This window comes from Suncus etruscus, chromosome 18 (assembly GCF_024139225.1).
Source record: "Suncus etruscus isolate mSunEtr1 chromosome 18, mSunEtr1.pri.cur, whole genome shotgun sequence".
NCBI classification, from domain to species: Eukaryota; Metazoa; Chordata; class Mammalia; order Eulipotyphla; family Soricidae; genus Suncus; species Suncus etruscus.
Window position 1 is genome coordinate 34,987,548 of NC_064865.1, and position 18,177 is coordinate 35,005,724.

The window sequence follows — 18,177 nt, forward strand, 5'->3', positions numbered from 1 at the left end:
CCACTGACTAAACTTTTTGCCGTTGTTTTGGGGGCCACATTGGTGGCAACCTGGGGTTACTCCTAGCTCTGGCAGGCTTGGGAGGCCATAGGGATGCTGAAGGGATTGAACCTGGGTTGGCATGTGCAAAGTAAACAACCTATCCACTGTGCTATCACTCTGGCCCCATCCCTGAATTACCTTTTTTTTTTGGGGGGGGGTCACACCCAGTGGCACTCAGGAATTACTCTGTGCTCAGAAGTCACTTCTGGCAGCCTCAAGGGACCATATGGGATGCTGGAATTCAAACCGGGTCAGTCCTGTGTTGGCTGCGTGCAAGGCAATGCCTTACCGCTGTGCTATTGCTCTGGCCCCACCTGTATTAATTTTCGATGATTTCACATTCTAAAGCCTATTACTATTTATTCAGTTATGGGACCCCACCCCATATAGGGTGGTGGCCCAGTTTAGGAAGCTAGGAATTAGATAATGCCACAGCACCCCCTCTCCCATAAGGGCAACTGTCCACACCAGTATCACCTGTCCACCCTTCCCAATCTGCTCTTAGCCCCCTGTACCCAACATTCCCTCTGGCTGTGTGCTTCTCCCCAGCCCCACAAATAATCCAAAGACAGTTTTGTTACCAAACCCAATTTTTATTGAGAATAAAGTAAACCGGTTGGCACAGAGGCCCTACTTCAATTCATCAACTTCAGCTGAGAATGGCAAAAGGGAGTGGGGCGGGGTGGCCAGTCCTACAGTCACCCTCCCAGGGAGGAACCAGCTCTGGGAGTGAGGGGCTGTCAGACCTCCAGGGCCTGGCTGGGGTCTCTGCCCAGGAATGTGTGAAGGAGGGCGGGAGGCCATCGGCAGCGCCCCAAGGTGAGGTGGACTGTGAGCAGCAAGTGACAGAGGTGGCTGCCGAGTAGTAGGTGGCCATGAAGTGAGGAAGGGGGAGCACGTGGTCCACTCTTAGGGGTTCACAGGGGGCAGGGAGCTGAGCTCAGGCAGCAGCTCTGGGTGGGGGTCCAGGCGGGCCAGGCGGCTCTGCTCCAGGGCAATGGCCTCTGCTGAGTGCTTGCACTTCTCGGAGCCACACTGGCAGGTGAAGTATTTGCTTTTGATGTCCCAGAAGCGGTCACCATAGTCAAAGCTGTCAGAAACACAAGAGGCTTGTCGGACCCCGAAACAGAGTCACCCCACAGCTTCTGGGGAATGCTGGCACCCATACCCATCGTCTCTAAATGCACCCCAAGTCCTCTGAGGTGCCAGACCCACCCACATACCTCCCAAGGGAAGTCTATTAGTGAGGTTCAGGGCTGTTTAAGATGCAGCTATGGGCCTAGCACTCTCTAGGTCCCAGCATTATCAAGCAGCCCAGAATCCCAAGCCTCCTCACCCCAGCTCTTCCCCAGTCCGGATGTCCCGGGAACTGAAGAAGGCAATTCGTGGAAACCGCAGGTCTTGGTGCAGCATGAAGACCCGGACAGGGATGATGTTGGGGTCACACAGGTGGTTGATGAAGCGGCTGATGTTGCCATAGTAGCGGGCATCGATGCAATACACCTCTCCGTCCTGAAGGGGGCGACCGTTCTTCACATCAGCCAGGCTCTATTGGGTCAGCAGTGCTCCCTCCCCAAGTTTCCATCCGCTGGCTGGGATTTAGGGGGCTGGCTCCTCTCACCCACCTTGTTGTCTAAGTCGAAGAGATAAGAATCATCCTCTCTCACATCGGCCTCAGCATCTGAGATCAGTTCCCCGACGTACCTGTTGGGCAGGAAGCAGTGGTTTAAAGGGGAGTTTTGGTGCAATCCCCTTGCCACCCTGTTCTTCCACTGGCAGGTAGTGGCCACATCTCATTGTTGACACTGTTGGGACAGTAGATCCCCTAGAGCGCAGTAGATATTACTAGGTAAGGTCCCCTCTAGAAGGAGGTTCAGGAGGAAAAGTATGGGGTGAGGAGTAGAAAGAGATAATATAGGACACATTCTCACCACTGGGAGGGTCACACAGTATTTACAGGAAGGGTGTATGCTAAGCCATGGAAAATTCGAGAATCACCTAGCAAGAGTTGGTGGTACTAGGCTGAAGCCCAGGGCAGGACAGAAGGGCTTTTTTTTTTTTTTTTTTTTTTTTTTTGTGGTTTTTGGGCCACACCTGGCAGTTCTCAGAGGACCATATGGAATGCTGGGAATCAAACTCAAATCCATACTGGGTCAGCTGCATGTAAGGCAAATGCCCTACTGCTGTGCTATCGACTGAACTACAGGAGCCATGGAGACACCCTTAGGTGAAAGAGGAAAGCAGGAACAGGACAGAATATTGGGAGGGAGGAAGTAAGGGAGTAGAGAGCAGGGGGTACCTACCAGGTATGTCAGCAAAGCAGTGAGGGCAGAAGCACACTTTTTTTTTGGTCATACTTGGTGCTCAGGGCTTATTCTTGGCTCTTGTGCTCATATATCACTCATGGCACGTATCAGGGTGCCAGAGATTGAACCTGGGTCAGTTATATGTCAAGCAAATGCCCTATCTGCTGTACTATTGCTCCAGTCACAAAAGCAGATTTTGGAAAGGATGGTGGGAAAACAGGCCCAGAAGGGTACAACAGGCTGCTAATCTGAGCAAGATGGAAAGGTAGAAGGAAAAAAAAAAGATTCTTTGGACAGACAAATGGGGTTCTTCTGAGTGATTTTACTTTTTCTTTTTGTGAGAGTACAAGACCTAGGAATTTTTGAGTAGAAATCTGGATCTTGGTGGCCCCGAGGTGGGAAGAGAACAAAGGGGTATACAGGGTGAGGAAGTGGAATGGAAAAGAATCAGTTATTCTCCTGAGTTTGCTAGAAAACTAAAGCTTTGGGGCCAGAGAGACAGCATGGAGGTAGAGCATTTGCCCTGCATGCAGAAGGATGACGGTGGTTCGAATCCTGACATCCCATATGGTCCCCAGAGCCTGCCAGGAATGATTTTGAGCACAGAGCCAGGAGTAATCCCTGAGCACTGCTGGGTGTGACCCCCAAAACAAACAAACAAGCAAAGAACTAAAGCCACCTGAAGTGGGGTTTAGACCGTCTGTTTCCAAACCACTGTTCCTGCTTGCTGGGGCAGGCAAAGGAGAGGCTGTGATGCTCAGAGAGATAGGGATCAGGGAATGGGGTGCAAGTCAGGTGTGTTTGGGAGAAGAGGGGCAGGGCCCTCTACAACACAGAGCCCAGCCTGCCCCCAACTCACTCGCAGATGAAGGTCCCCTGGGGGATGGTCTGCAGAGCACGGACTCCCCAGCCCATCTTGGCTGTTCGGTAGAGCTGCAGTCGAACCCTGGGGTGGGAGAGAGGAGGAAGTGCCGTGGAGGAAACTGAAGTGGGGAGGGGGGAGAAGGAGGGTGGCTGCGGGAGAGGAGCCTCACTTGATGCCGCTCTGCACTACCCGGTTCTTGCAGTTTCTCCAGCAGGAACAGGCCTGGTTACACTCGAAAATCAGAGGGGGCTCAATCTTGTTAAATTCCTGTAGCAGACGCCCATCCTGGGTAAAGGGAGGAAGTAGAGTGGATTATTTTATGTCTACCCCTTAGCTACCCAACAAAATCTGGTGCTGGGTCAGTGGGCCCCAATTCCAATCCGATCCCTGGTGTTGCAAAGTCCCTGAGCACTGCTTCTGGAATGTGCCCACTGGTCCCCAAATCCACTGTTGACCCCCTCTCATGAATCAGGAAAGGGGTACAAGGGGGTATAGATCACAGAGCCCTCGGTTCTCTCACATACCTTGTCATACCAGCAGCGGATACTGAGCTGGCCGCATAGGCAGTTGGAGCTGGAGCAGTCGTCCACACATGTGCAGTGCTGGGCCAAGAAGCAGGGGTCAGCTCTCCCCCAGGTTCAGCCCTGCCTCTCCCCTCCCAGAGAACCCGCCTTCCTGGGGCTGGCCTTAAGGGCAGGGGGTGTCTGTGGTCCAGGGTGAGGGACATCAGACAGTGGAGGCTCCAGAGCTACCACCAGAGCCCAGAGGGCACCCTGGGTGAATTGTGGTCACACCCATCAATATGGCCAGCTGTCTTTGTTGGGCCATGATTTACCCAACTGAAGTTGGTGGTGCTGGGGGACACAAGGCCCCACTCACCTGCAGGTGGGTGATGTTGCGGTCAATGTTCATGGTGGACGTCTCGCAGTTCTCAGAGACGTACTTGTAATCCTCGGGGCAGGGCTCGCTGTCCACACCATTGACACAAGGGATAGGCACGTTCTCATAGCCCCGAGCCACATCCCTGCAGGAGGAAGATGAGTCAAGGGGGCTGACAGGGCAAGAGAAGGGGTGCAGGCCCCCCTGGAGCTTCCTGGGGCAAGAGAAAATGTAAGGGTAAGGAAGGAAGGTTCTGGAGGTTCATGAGAGTTGTCAGGATTCCAGAGAAGGGGCAGGACACACAGGTAAACCTCAATTTCAGACAGAGAAGCAATGACTTGGATGGACTGAGAGTTCAAAGGGCACAGTCTGATTAAGGGTACCACTGGGTGTGGCCCCCAGAAACTAAATCAAAAGAGCCACAGTCATTTGAAATGTCCCCTATGTCTGTTATATCCAGCAACCCTGGAATAATGGGGGAGGGCAGTGATGGTTCTGGGAACTCCATTGGGGTCTGGGTAGGTTCAGGGGGATATTGTGGGGATTCAGGGATTCTGGAGCTCACCGGCAGATGATCTTCTCGGTGCGGATGGCCCGATTCCCCACGCCGAGCCGAAGCTTGCGATTCAGCTGGAGCGCAAACCACACATCAGAACGCTCTGGTGTTAAGTCCCACGCTGTGTCCCCCTCTTTGTTTCGAAGTTCCGGGTTCGCTCCCCGGGACAGGAACAACCTGAAAGGAGATAAGACAGCTGCTGGGGTCCTCAGCGTTTCGGGTGGTGGTTGAAGGCTATCAGGGTGCGGGGAGGTTGGGGAGCTCACAGCACACAGTCGTGGTAGCTCTCCCGGGCGGCGATGTGCAGAGGCGTGTCCCCATGATAGTTGACAGCGTGCAGGTCACAGCGGGCATTCAGGAGGACTTCGGCAATGGCAGCACTCCCAGTGAAGGATGCCCAGTGCAGGCAGATATTCTCTTCCTGTGGAGGTGGAGGGACCACGACGGGCACTGTGTGAGCACCCAATCACAACTGTGACAGGGGCCACGTCTGGGGTGCCAGGGTACACACCACCCAGAGTGTGCCCTTGAACTTGGCTTCCACTTGCTCAGAATCCTGCAGCTGCCCCACTTCCCCTATGCTCTACCCTGTCACTCACATTGTCCGTGAGGGTGACGTCGGCGCCCCGTGTCAGAAGCATGCGGATCACCTCTATATGTTTATGCTCTGCAGCCCAGATAATGGGTGTCCAGCCCCCGCTGTCCTGTGGGGGGGGGAATAAGGATGGGGATGGGCTATTGCCCAGCCCCCACACAGGCCCACCTGCTGCTTACTAGAGAGACAAGAATCCAGCACTGGGGTGGGAGAGGTAGTACAGTGGTAGGCGTTTGCCTTGCAAGTGGCCAATCCAGGATCAACAGTGGTTCGAATCCCGGCATCCATTTGGTCCCCCGTGCCTGCCAGGAGCGATTTCTGAGCACAGAGTAATCCGAGTGCTGCCAGGTGTGACCCAAAAACCAAAAAAAAAAAAAACCCCAAAAAACAAAAATCATACCCCGTGGGCACTGGGCAAGTTGCTCCTGTCTCAGGGCCTCAGTTTCCTCATTTTATGAAAAGGATTAGGCGTGTCTATTGCTTGAGGTCGTGGAGTTAACACATTCTTCGGTTTTGTTTTTCTTGGGGGAGTCACACCAGACCATGCTCAAGGGCTACTGCTGAGTCTGCACTCAAGAATTACTCCTGAGGGGCCGGGTGGTGGCGCTAAAGGTAAGGTGCCTGCCTTGCCTGCGCTAGCCTTGGACGGACCGCGGTTCGATCCCCCGGTGTCCCATATGGTCCCCCAAGCCAGGAGCAACTTCTGAGCACATAGCCAGGAGTAACCCCTGAGCATTACCGGGTGTGGCCCAAAAATCAAAAAAAAAAAAAAAAAAAAAAAAAAAGAATTACTCCTGGGACCAGAGCCATGGTAAGGCATCTACCTTGCAAGCGCTAATGTAGGACGGACACAGTTGGATTCCCTGGCATTCCTTATGGTTCCCCAAGTCAGGAGTGATTTCTTTTTTTATCTTTTTTTTTTTGGCGGGGGGGCGGGGGGGTCACACCCAGCAGTGCTCAGGGGTTCCTCCTGGTTCTATGCTCAGAAATCGCTCTTGGCAGGGTCAGGGGACCATATGGGATGCTGGGTTTCGAACCACCATCCTTCTGCATGCAAGGCAAACGCCCTATCACCATGCTATCTCTCCGGCCCCAGGAGCAATTTCTGAGCAAGTAGCCAGGAGTAACCCCTGAGCATCACAGGGTGTAGCCCCCCAAAAAAAATTACTCCTGATGATGTTCAAAGGACCATATGAGATGCCTGGAATTGAATCTGGGTTGGCAAGGCAAGCGCCCTACCCACTCTACTATCATTCCAGCCCAGTTATCACATTCTTTTGCCTTTTTTTTTTTTTTTTTGGTTTTTGGGCCACACCCAGTGTTGCTCAGGGGTTACTCCTGGCTATCTGCTCAGAAATAGCTCCTGGCAGGCACAGGGGACCATATGGGACACCGGGATTCGAACCAACCACCTTTGGTCCTGGATTGGCTGCTTGCAAGGCAAATGCCACTGTGCTATCTCTCCGGGCCCCGCCTTTTTTTTTTTTTTTTTAAGGCTAGTCAAGTGAAGCAGTGGGAGTGGAGATGGAACAAAGAAATCTATAACTGCCTGTGATCAATTAACTGTAAACACCACTGCACTTGGACCAGCCTATTCTTTGCTTTTTTAAAAGCATGTATGTATTTATTTATTTAGCACCACCCCTGCCAATGCTTAGGGGTTGGTACTCTTGGCTCTGCACTCCGGGATCACTCCTGGTGGTGCTTGGGAGACCATATGGCATATGGGATGCCGGAGATTGAACCCTGACTGGCCACATGAAAGGAACGTACCCTTCCCACTGTATTATCATTCCATGCCCAATTAAATTATTAGAAGTGCTCCATCTGAAGCTGGCATGGTGGCACTAGAGGTAAGGCGTCTGCCTTGTCAGCGCTAGCCTAGGATGGACCTCGGTTCGATCCCCTGGCATCTTATATGGTGCACCAAGCCAGGAGCGATTTCTGAGGGCATAGCCAGGAGTAACCCCAGAGCGTCACCGGGTGTGACCCCAAAACAAAACAAAACACGTGCTCCATCTGGGGCTGGAGTGTATACTTCACAAGCAGGTAACATGCACTAGGATAACCCCTCAAGCAGAGCTGAGGGGTGGTTCCCAAAACAAAAATAATAATTCTTCTAACTCAGAAGATCTAGAAGCAATGACTTAAGAAAAAAAACAAAAAGTATTATTATTATTTTTTGGTCTACACCTGGTGATGCTCAGGGTTGCTCCTGGCTCTGCGCTCAGAAATTGCTCCTTGGGGCCACAGAGGTGGTGCTAGAGGTAAGGTGTCTGCCTTGCAAGCGCTAGCCAAGGAAGGACCGCAGTTCCATCCCCCGGCGTCCCATGTGGTCCCCCCAAGCCAGGGGCAATTTCTGAGCGCTTAGCCAGGAGTAACCCCTGAGCATCAAACGGGTGTGGCCAAAAAAAAAAAAAAAGAAATTGCTCCTGACTTGGGGGACCATCTGGGATGCTGGGGATCAAATCCAGGTCTGTCCTGGATCAACCATGTGCAAGGCAAATGCCCTACCACTGGGCTATCGCTCCAGCCCCCAATCAAACGTTTTTTCTACGATTGTCTTCCCTAAAATATTTAAAAAAGCAGTGTTTGGGGGCCAAAGAGCTAGTACAGTGGTTAGAATATTTGCCTTGCATGTGGCTGACCAGGGTTCAATCCTCAGCATCCCATATGGTCCCTGAGCCCACCAGGAGTGATCCTTGAGAGCAGAAGCAGGAGAATTGCTGGGTGTGACTCAAAAATAAACAAAAAGCAGACAAAAGGACATCTAACTATGAAAACTAGGATTAACCCAGGAGTTAATTACATTGGATATTTGTTTGTTCGTTTTTGGGTCACACCAAGCAGTGCTCAGGGGTTGCTACTGGCTCTGGCTCAGAAATTGCTCCTGGCAGGCTCGGGGGATCATATGGGATGCCAGGGATTGAACCCATGTCCGTCCTGGGTTGGTTGCATGCAAGGCAAATGGCCTACCGCTATGCTATCACTCCGGCCCCTACATTGAATATTTCAACTCATTTTTCAACACTCCCACAAGACCCTAAGCACTGCCAGGCATTGGATCCCCCCAGAAAACAAGCAAAAAAGGAGCAGCGAGATAGTTCAATAGAAGGGAGTTCATGCTTTGCATCTGGGAGCCTCAGGTCAGATTCCTGCAACACATGGTCCCTGCAACCACCAGGAGCAACCAGGAGAAAAGGAGGCCAGGAAGGTGGTTTAAAGAGTGAGAGTGAGGGGCCGGGAAGGTGGCGCTAGAGGTAAGGTGTCTGCCTTGCAAGCGCTAGAGTAGGACAGACCATGGTTCGATCCCCCGGCGTCCCATATGGTCCCCCCAAGCCAGGGGTGATTTCTGAGCGCATAGCTAGAAGTAACCCCTGAGTGTCAAATGGGTGTGGCCCAAAAACCAAAAAAAAAAAAAAAAAAAAGAGTGAGAGTGAACTTTGTTTATGGAATTCCAGGCTCCATCCTGACACTATGGCAGTGTTTCTCAATTATTTTCTGTCATGCCTCCCTAGGAAGAAGAAAACATTTTTCATCCCCCCGCGCAACTGTAAATATTATCTTTGTTAAGAAAAACTTTAACCTGCAAAACAAAAATATATAATTTTTTTTTTTAGGTCACACCCAGCAATGCTCAGGAGTTACTCCTGGCTCTGCACTCAGAAATCACTCCTGGCATGCTTGAGGGACCATATGGGATGCTGGGAATCGAGCCTGGATCCACCCCAGGTTGGCTGAGGCAAACACCTTACCACTGTGCTATCTCTCCAGCCCCAAATACATAAAATAATTAGAGCTGATTTTTCCCCCCCAAAATATGAAATGCTTCACGAATCTGCGTGTCATCCTTGCGCAGGGGCCATGCTAATCTTCTCTGTATCGTTTCAATTTTAGTATATGTGCTGCCGAAGCAAGCACGAGCTGACATTTTTTTTTTTTTTTTTTTTTTTTTTGGTTTTTGGGCCACACCTGGCGGTGCTCAGGGGTTACTCCTGGCTGTCTGCTCAGAAACAGCTCCTGGCAGGCACGGGGGACCATATGGGACACCGGGATTCGAACCAACCACCCTTGGTCCTGGATCGGCTGCTTGCAAGGCAAACGCCGCTGTGCTATCTCTCCGGGCCCAAGCTGACTTTTTAATCAGAGGTGATGTCTGGATTAATGGCTACAATGAGCACGTTTTGCAATGCATAGCTTTTCAAAGTGGGGTTTGAAGTAGGACAAGGCAACTCAGCTCCAGAGATATAAATATGGGTCTTAGTTTGTTATGACAGTGTTTGCTGAGGTCAAACGAGCTCCCCTTTACTGAGCCTCGAGTCCCCCCTGGGGGGTGCGCCCCACTATTTGAGAAGCATTGCTCTATGGTAATCCAAGCACTGGTGGAAAACAGACTCAGATCACACCAGGTGTGGTATTAACAAAACAAAGAGGGGGCCAAAGAGATAGCATAGAGGTAGGGCGTTTGCCTTCCATGCAGGACGGTGGTTCGAATGCCTGCATCCCATATGGTCCCCTGAGCCAGCCAGGAGCGATTTCTGAGCACAGAGCCAGGAGTAACCCCTGAACACTGTCGGGTGTGACCCCCCCAAAAAACAAAACAAAACAAAGAGATGGGGCGGTCTGGCAGGTGACGAGAGACTTGAGTGGGCAGTGGCGCTACTGACCTGGGCATTGACGTCCACCTGTCCCGTGCTAAGCAGCAGGCTGACCATCTCCAAGTTCCCAATTTTGGCTGCGTGGTGGAGGCAGGTGGAACCGTCCTCTTCCTGAGAGTGATATGGGCAGGTAAGGGCCCCATTCGCTATAGTTTGGTACCCCACCTAACCCCCAGCGCCTACCCCTTGTACCTTGCTGTACACACAGCCTCCACGCTGTACCATGTACCGTGCCACCTCCAGGTGGTTGTTCACCACAGCTTCCATCAGTGGCGTTCGCTGCTGCTTGTCCACTGCGTTGATGTTGGCTCCAGCCTACAAGGAAGGGGCACTGGGGCTGGTACCAGAGAGGGCTGGGCAAGGGAGGCCATTGAGGAGAGGGGTGGCCCACGCTGACCTGCAGCAGCACATGGCAGATTTCCACGGAGCCCTTCTGGGCCGCAGCATGCAGGGGCGTGCGTTTGCTCTGCTGGTCACTCTGGAAGTTGGGGTCCAGGTTGTCCACTGCGGGGAAAGCCCACCACAATGGAAGAGAGGGTGAGAGGTGCGTTGGCCAAGGCAGAGCAGTACCTGCTCCTGGAGGGCTTCTCAGGGCCTCCTCCTGGGCCTTATTTGAGCCTGTGGTCTTGTGACACTTTACAGAGAGAGAAAGGGCTCACGCGTGTACAGCCGCCTGCCCCCTCCAACTGCTGTGCTCAGGGCACTGCCCCAGAAGCTTGACACGGATAAATACATATAAGCGCTCAGCACTGGACCTAGCATCCAGATCTCCACCACCTCACCATCACCCCCATGCTCCAGGTTGTTTCCCCACAGCACCCTAAGCCTCCAGGGCAAGGATGACACCCCCACTGTAGAAGCTTATCCTGGGCAACAAAGATACTCACACAACATCAGGATCACCTTCTGCAGCTCGCCCTGCTTCACCGATAGGTACAGCTGTCGTGGGTGGAATCGGAGTTTCTTCCGCCTGTCACAGGGAGGGGTGAAGGGGCCCTTCAGATCTGGGCATCCCCTCGCACTGGCAGCTCCACCCAGGCCCACTCTGGGCAGCCCTCCTCACCGTTCTGACTCCTGGATGACCAGGGCCTTCTCTAGGGATTCCCGGCCGGGCCCCGGCGGCAGCCCCACAGCTGAGAGGCAGCCCCCACTGGGCAGGGTGAGTGAGGGGCCCGAGCTGTCTATGGTGTCAGTCAGGGGGTCGGAAGGTGGACGCCGAGGCTCCCCATGCCCTCGCATTCGAGCACTGTGGAAGAAGAGACTGATGTCTAGGGGTGTGGGCACAAGGCACGAAGCAGATGCAGAGAAGGGGAGGCTGGTACCTGGGCTGGGAAGTGTCCGCTCTCCCGGGGGCATCCTGGGCCAGGGGTGGGGGAGCAGGGGCCGCAGTGCCAGCTGGCGGAGTTCCCCCATCTCCTCGAGGGATGGTCACCTCCTGAGCCTCGGATGCATCCTCCCCACAGTGGGGACAGAAGACCATCCCGTTGAGCTGGGACACACAAGCTTTGTGGAAGCGGTGAGTCACACGGAAGTCAGGGTGGCACTCGAGGAAGGTCCCCTGGGTGGTACAATACAGCAACAAGCTCAGATCAGATTCTGGAAGGCTCCTGCCAGGGGTCACACTGTGCCGCGGCCGCACCAGTCACTCACCGCTGTGCAGAAGTAGCCGCAGCCGGGACAGCAGTGATGTTTGACCATGCGGGCTCGGTGGGCCTCACAGAGAACCATCAGTGCCACACGGCTGGACGGCCGCATGGTCTCCCGCTTGAGGATGGCAGCGTTACAGCCTGACAGCTGTGGGCAGGGAAGACAGCGCCCACAGGGGAAGGTGAGGCTACAGCTGAGAGCATTTAGCTGGGGCCTCTCCCATCAGACCCAAGCGTACCTCTCCATCCACACTCTCTGTGGCCATGCACTTGTGCCCGGCCCTCTCACTGATCCGGTCAATCTTGGGGGCCTCCATGCGGCAGCTGCAGAGGGGTAACTCCTCAAAGCCACGCTCTGTCTCCAGTGAAGACGTATCATTGGACACCCCTTGATGGAGGAAAAAAGACAGTTGCCGGAAGGCCTGCCACCCACCCCCGGGAACAGCTCACCCATACCCCACCTTTTCCCCTTCATGCCCCAGAACCCCCAAAAGACTAGCCATGGACACATGGGCATTTACCAGCATGGTTGGGGGAGAGCGTCCCCTCGCTGGGCAGCTCCAAGGACCCCAGAGGGACCTCCATGTACTCACTGGGGCCTGAGGACCCCACACCATTCACTCCTGACACAGAGACAGAGAGAGTGAGAGCTCACAGGAGCTGGACGTGTGAGCACATGCGCGAGCAGGTGGACATGTATGCTCTTTGCAGCCAGAAATAGGGGCGAGGAGAGGGGACCCCAAAGCAGAGGAGCTTCCTCACCTCGTGGCTCCTTGACTCGTGGAGGCTCCCGCTTGCGCCGTTTCCGAGAGGGCTTCACCCATGGGCTGTCTTTCCGCCATTTCTTCTTTGCTTTGCGGCGCCCACTGGAACCACTCTGGGGTAGGGAAGGAGGTCAAGAGTCTGGTACAGCCAGTCCCTTTCCCTGGGGACTCCGTCCTCTGGCTCTTACCCTGTCTGACTGATTGCCAGACTCCTCATCTTCCTCCTCCTCCTCTTCCTCCTCCTCTTCTTCTTCTTCCTCTTCTTCTTCCTCCTCCTCCTCCTCTTCCTCACTCAGTTGTTCAGCTAGAGCTTCAACCTCAGACTGGGAGAAAGGCAAAATGGGGTGAGAAAAGCACAACCCTGGGCCTATAGTTCTTTGCAGGGGGTACTTGGAGAGACAGAGCAGGATACCTGTCCCCTAGGACCCAATTAGGTGGGATAAAGAAAACAACCACTGCCTAAGGATGACTCTGTGTAACAGGTGAGTGTGGGCAGGAAAGAAGGGCAGGAGCTGGCTAAGAGCAAGGGGTGTAAAAAAAGAGCTAAGACAATGTGTGTGAGTTTTGGCAACATAAGATTAAGGGAAACAAAAGGTCTAAAAGAGAGTGTAAGTCTTTATGTCCCTAAGCAAGAAAGACTCTCAATGGCCACGAAAAACACTAGACGAACGTTAGAATGAAAGGATGGGCTGACAGGAAACCTAGATCCGCTCACAAAACTTAACATCACTAATCAAAAACCACAGTGCTATGTCTTCTGATAGGAAAAACTAAAAAGCCTCTCTCCAGCTATCATGTCTACTTGCCAAGAAACAAACGACAAAAAATATGACCCAAAAATCGAAAAACAAAAACTAAAGAAAAAAAAAAAAAAAAAGGAAACAGATAGCTAAAACTGACCATGCTTCTAGACCCTGAGTTTCTAAGAAATAGCAGGTGGGAAAAAAAACAACAACCAACCAACAAGAAAAACACAACTCGAAGGCCCCAAATAGCCAACTTCTGGAAAGAGGAATTAATTCTGTACAACTCACATGCCTTCATCAAAAATTAACGATAAGAAATGTTTTGTAAAACCTCTATCTGAAGAGAGACCTAAGACAAATGCCAACCAAACTGAGGTGAGGATCCCACTTGAATCTAGACAAACATCCAATCACGAAACAACCAAGATAATGATACTAGGAACCGGGTGTGAAAGTTCTAGAATGTCGTCAGAAAAAAACAAAGGCATTTTTCAGAGAGAGAGAAAAATGAAAACATTTCTAGATAAGATAACACAATGGCCGGGATTTGCCTTGAAATAATGCAGCAGATGTGTAAGATAAGAAGAACGGAGTCAATGCGGGATGTATATTAATTATCATCACTGGAACTGGAGGAGAAGAGGGAGGGGCAGAGGGTTAGCTATTCCTTTGTATGTATTTCAAGATGTTCCCAATAGGCATTCACTGAAAAAGCCAAAGACAAAATGCAAGTTAAGACTCAAAATTATATCACGGGGCAAATAGAAACACGAGATGTCATACGAGGGGCAAAGAGATAGGAGCAAACCAACAATAAGATGGGATGCTGAGCCCTACGTCCAGGATGGGGCAGCCACTGCGGAGGATGGGTGGAATGGGGTGGAACACACACTTGGCAGTCGAATAGGATGGGGCAGTGAATAGGTGGTGTTCAAAGAGTTAGAAGAGCGAGAGAGCAAGAAAGTGAGAAAGAAATAGAGAGAAATAGAGAGAGAGAAAGGGGGTAGGGAGGACGGTGGGAGCCCTGGATGAGGGGGAGTGCTGGCCGGGGAGGGCAAGTCAACTCCCTCTCACCTTGCTGTCAGAGTCCACCCGCTCATCCACAGAGTAGGAATCATAGTAGAGGCTGAAGTCGTCCCCCACCACCGTCTCCCACTCCTCCAGGGACCCGGGGTCCCCCTTCTCCAGGGTCACTTCTCCCGAACCCCGGGCAGAACCCAACTCCTCCGACTAGAAAAAGATCAAAAAAATCCGAAGCTGCTGGCACTTCCCCACCCACCTCCCATATTCCCCTGGATGCAGCCCAGCGCCCAGGCTCCCTGGGAGCAGCCCCCTAGGTAGAGAGGACGCGTGCCCTGCCTCTCCAGGCTCACCAGGCCACCTCCTGAGTTCAGCTTCCTCCTTTTGGCCATATCTGGAAGGAGAAAGGAGTGAGGCCGGTACTCCAAAACCCCCGGGGACAGTCGTAGCAAGCCGGGTGGGTAAGGGGCGGGACTGACCTGAGGTCACCTTCCCCAGCGAGTGCACGTCTCCACTCATTCGGAAATGCTGCACTTCAGGGGGCCGCTTCTCAGGGACTGGGGGCTGGGGGGCCAAGAGGGAGCACACTTAGGGTCAGGGAGAAGCTACAGTTTGGCCTGGATCAGCCACCCACCAAAATGCCATCTGAAGCTCCAGTAATTACAACAGGGCAATGAATAACAAGAACAGCCGTTTCCCCCAGAGGAAGTGTGCCAAGGATGTCCCCCCACCTTGCCACTCTTCAAAAGCAAGCAAAACCTGAACTTGACCCATTATACAGATGAGGAAAACAAAGGCTCAAGTCTTGACTAAAAAGCTAATCTAAACCACACCCACAACAAAAAGGGTGCCAAGAGCCCTAAAATCCATTGTCATCAAAATTTCTGAGATTTGGGGTCTTTGGTATTTCCCACCAGAGACATGCAGGGGCCTTTAACTCCTTCTGGATAGATAAGATTTGTAGTAAAACTAAAATAGGTATGGGGCAGTTTCAAAGAAGGGAGGGGAAAAGTTGCCCTGGGAGCTTACTCTGAGGTAGAAAGGAAGAGTGGTTGGAAGTTTTTTTTTTTTGCATCATCATTTTTTTTTTTTTTTGGGTCACACTCGGCAGTGCTCAGGGGTTATTCCTGGCTCCAGGCTCAGAAATTGCTCCTGGCAGGCACGGGGGACCATATGGGATGCCAGGATTCAAACTGATGACCTCCTGCATGAAAGGCAAACGCCTTACCTCCATGCTATCTCTCCGGCCCTGCATCATCATTTTAATTTTATTTATTTATTTTTTTGGTTTTTGGGTCACACTCGGCAGTGCTCAGGGGCTACTCCTGGCTCCATGCTTAGAAATCACCCCTGGCAGGCACAAGGAACCGACCATATGGGATGCCGGGATTCGAACCATCATCCTTCAGCATGAAAGGCATACACCTTACCTCCATGCTATCTCTCCAGCCCGGCATCAGCATTATAGTAAAGAATAATTAGAGGGGCCGGGAAGGTGGCGCTAGAGGTAAGGTGTCTGCCTTGCAAGCGCTAGCGTAGGACGGACCTCGGTTCGATCCCCCGGTGTCCCATATGGTCCCCCCAAGCCAGGGGCGAGTTCTGAGCGCATAGCCAGGAGTAACCCCTGAGGGTCAAACGGGTGTGGCCCAAAAACCAAAAAAAAAAAAAAAAAAAAAGAATAATTAGCTATATAATTAATGAACCCTTTTAGCCACTTCTTTTACTTGCCTCTCCCCCTTCCCCACAAAGAATATAAACTCCAAGAAGAGTTGTCCATCCACAATATAGCTAGCCCCAAGCCAGAATTTGACACATAGCAACCATTTAGTGAAATTGATTAGGAAAGTGAAATTGTAAGAACCCCCAGAAGGGCTGAATGTTGATGACCCCAACAACCTCCGCCTCCATCCTCACCTGTCCATTCCCAGGTTTGGACATAGTTTTCCGGGCGCGGTGGACCTTCGGCTGTCCCTCTGGGCTGGCTGTGGCCAGAGGGGGTTCTGAACCGGCTGGTGCTGGCCCCTGGGCCCCTGGCATGCTCAGTAGCCTCATAGCCAAACTCTGAACCGAAGGGGGTGATTTTCCAGCCCCCGTCATGGACATCTTGGCTCGGCTGGGACAGGCACCCCCCTTGCTAGGGGAAGAGGGGAACGACTTTGTGGCATGGCCTAGGACAGAGAAGCAGAGCAGAAAGCAAGGTAAGAAGAGGGCAGCAGTGAGAAGACAACCTCCAACCACTAAGCCCCCCAAAACTTTCCACTTCTTACCCAGCAGGATGCGGCCTGCTCCGTGGAGATCTCCTTCCCCTTCCAGAGTCTCGGAATCATCCCCAATGATAGGTGTGGCCCCGACGGGGGTATCAGCCCCCTCATAGCCAACAGTAACAGTGACAGAGGCTGGGGATGAAGGAGCTGCAGGCTCCAGGGAGTCAGGGGGGTTGGCCTTGGATAGGCTCTCTTCACCACCACCACCACCACCACCACCCCGAGGGGCTTGGGCTTGGGCTTCCCCGGAAGAGGCATGAACTGGAAGGGAAAAGAAAATAAAAAGTTCATGGTTAAGTCAAGAAGGGCTCAGGAGGGGCCGGAGAGATTGCCCGGAGGTAAGGCATTTATTTGCCTTGCAAGCAGAAGGACGGTGGTTTAAATCCCGGCATCCCATATGGTCCTGGAGCCTGCCAGGAGCAATTTCTGAGCCTAGAGCCAGGAGTGACCCCTGAGTGCTACTGAGTGTGACCCAAAAACCCAAAACCCGCCCAAAAAAAAAAAAAGAAAAAAAAGAAAAATAAGGGCTCAGGAGCGGCCGGAGAGATAGCATGGAGGTACTGTGGTTCAAATCCCGGCATCCCATAGGGTCCCTCGAGCCTGCCAGGAGCAATTTCTGAGACTGGAGCCAGGAGTGACCTCTGCCGGGCGTGACCCCAAAACCCCAACCCCCCCCCAAAAAAAGAAGGGCTCAGGAAATTCTGTATTTGGGGTTGGGGGGATGGGAGAAGGAAGATCCATGCATGCAAGCAAGCCGGCCGGCCGGCCAGCCAGTGGGGGGCCCACTTCTGGCGGCACTCACTCACTCACTCACCTCTCTCGGGGGCTCCTCTGGGCTCCTTGTCCAGCACCAGCGCCCCCATCTCGGCAGGGGGCTCCCCCTGGGAGGCGACACAAGGGAGAGGGGGGCCGGTCAGCCCGGGAGGAAGCTGGGGGGCCCAGGACGCCTGGGCCCTGGGAAGAGACAGCAGGCTCCGGGGCCTGCCTCGGCCGCGGTGGGCGCCCCCTCGCCCGCGCCCCCGGCCGCCCGCGGGGGCCGCGCGCCCCCGGCCCCGGGCCCGCAGGAGCCCCCTCCCGCGCGGCAGCCCCCGCATGTCGGGGGCCGCGAGCAGGGGAGGGGGCGGGGGCGGGGCCTCGGCGCCCCCGGCCCCGCCCCCTCCTCCCGGCTGCACGCGCCGCTCCCCCTTTGTCCCCCAGGCCGCGGGGACCCCGGGCGCCCACCCCGCCGGCGCCCGCGGCCCCCCCAGCCCGGCGGACGGCCTCGCGCGCCCCTCGCGCGTGCTCCCGGGCCGCCGGCGCCCGCCGCCCACTCGGGGCCGGCCGGCGGCTGCACGCGCGCCTCCGTGCCCACTCCCCCCACCTCCCACCCCCGGGCCCCCTCATCCGCCCCCGGTGCGGGCCCTGCGGCCGCTTGCAGGTCCCGGCCGGGCCCCCCGGCTCCGTTGCACCCCCGGAGCATTGCACGGGCGCGCGCTTCCCCCGGGCGCGCGCGCGGGGCATGCACCCGCCTCTCCCCCTCCCCTTCCGCACCTCGGCCGCCGCCGCCGCTGCAGCTCCCGCCGCCGCCGCCATCGCCGCTCGCGCAGGGGGCAGAGCCGCGCGCGGCCGCCCCGGGTCACGTGGGCGGGGAGGGCTGCGGGGCCTCCGGGGCCTTAAAGGGCCCCTCGCCCGCCGCGTGGCTCCTCGCACCCCTGGGAGCCGCCCCGGGGGGAAGCCGGGCCCGGGCCTGCCGGGTGCTGGCCGGGCCGCTCCACCCGCGCCGGCCGGCTCAAGGGACGCCCCTCCGGACTGCGCCCCGCCGCTCCCCCGCTTTGCCTCCTCCGCTCGCCTAGGTAC

General features: G+C 54.4%; 1 protein-coding gene and 1 non-coding gene across 3 annotated transcripts; both read right to left on the reverse strand.

Annotated features, from left to right (window-relative positions):
• Window positions 1-614: 614 nt before the first annotated feature.
• On the reverse strand, window positions 615-17,435 carry EHMT2 (euchromatic histone lysine methyltransferase 2). Of its 2 annotated transcripts, XM_049765125.1 has the most exons (27): window positions 17,156-17,435; window positions 16,345-16,602; window positions 15,992-16,245; window positions 14,557-14,641; window positions 14,431-14,471; window positions 14,132-14,287; window positions 12,500-12,634; window positions 12,310-12,424; window positions 12,069-12,170; window positions 11,787-11,935; window positions 11,552-11,695; window positions 11,224-11,459; window positions 10,965-11,147; window positions 10,789-10,871; window positions 10,299-10,405; window positions 10,094-10,216; window positions 9,911-10,012; window positions 5,248-5,352; window positions 4,915-5,069; window positions 4,658-4,825; window positions 4,093-4,237; window positions 3,738-3,815; window positions 3,383-3,498; window positions 3,208-3,294; window positions 1,668-1,746; window positions 1,379-1,554; window positions 615-1,132 (listed from the first exon to the last, which is right to left on the reverse strand). In XM_049765125.1, exons 1-27 carry the CDS (start codon window positions 17,433-17,435, stop codon window positions 952-954), a joined length of 3,843 nt encoding a protein of 1,280 aa, XP_049621082.1. In that variant the 3' UTR covers window positions 615-951. The 2 variants fall into 2 exon arrangements, with proteins under 2 accessions (XP_049621082.1, XP_049621083.1); XM_049765126.1 differs by lacking the exons at window positions 14,132-14,287; window positions 17,156-17,435 and having other exon boundaries at window positions 16,345-16,537.
• On the reverse strand, window positions 9,058-9,164 carry LOC125996645 (U6 spliceosomal RNA). The gene has a single exon (XR_007491326.1). It is a non-coding gene; the product is annotated as a U6 spliceosomal RNA (small nuclear RNA).
• Window positions 17,436-18,177: the final 742 nt, after the last annotated feature.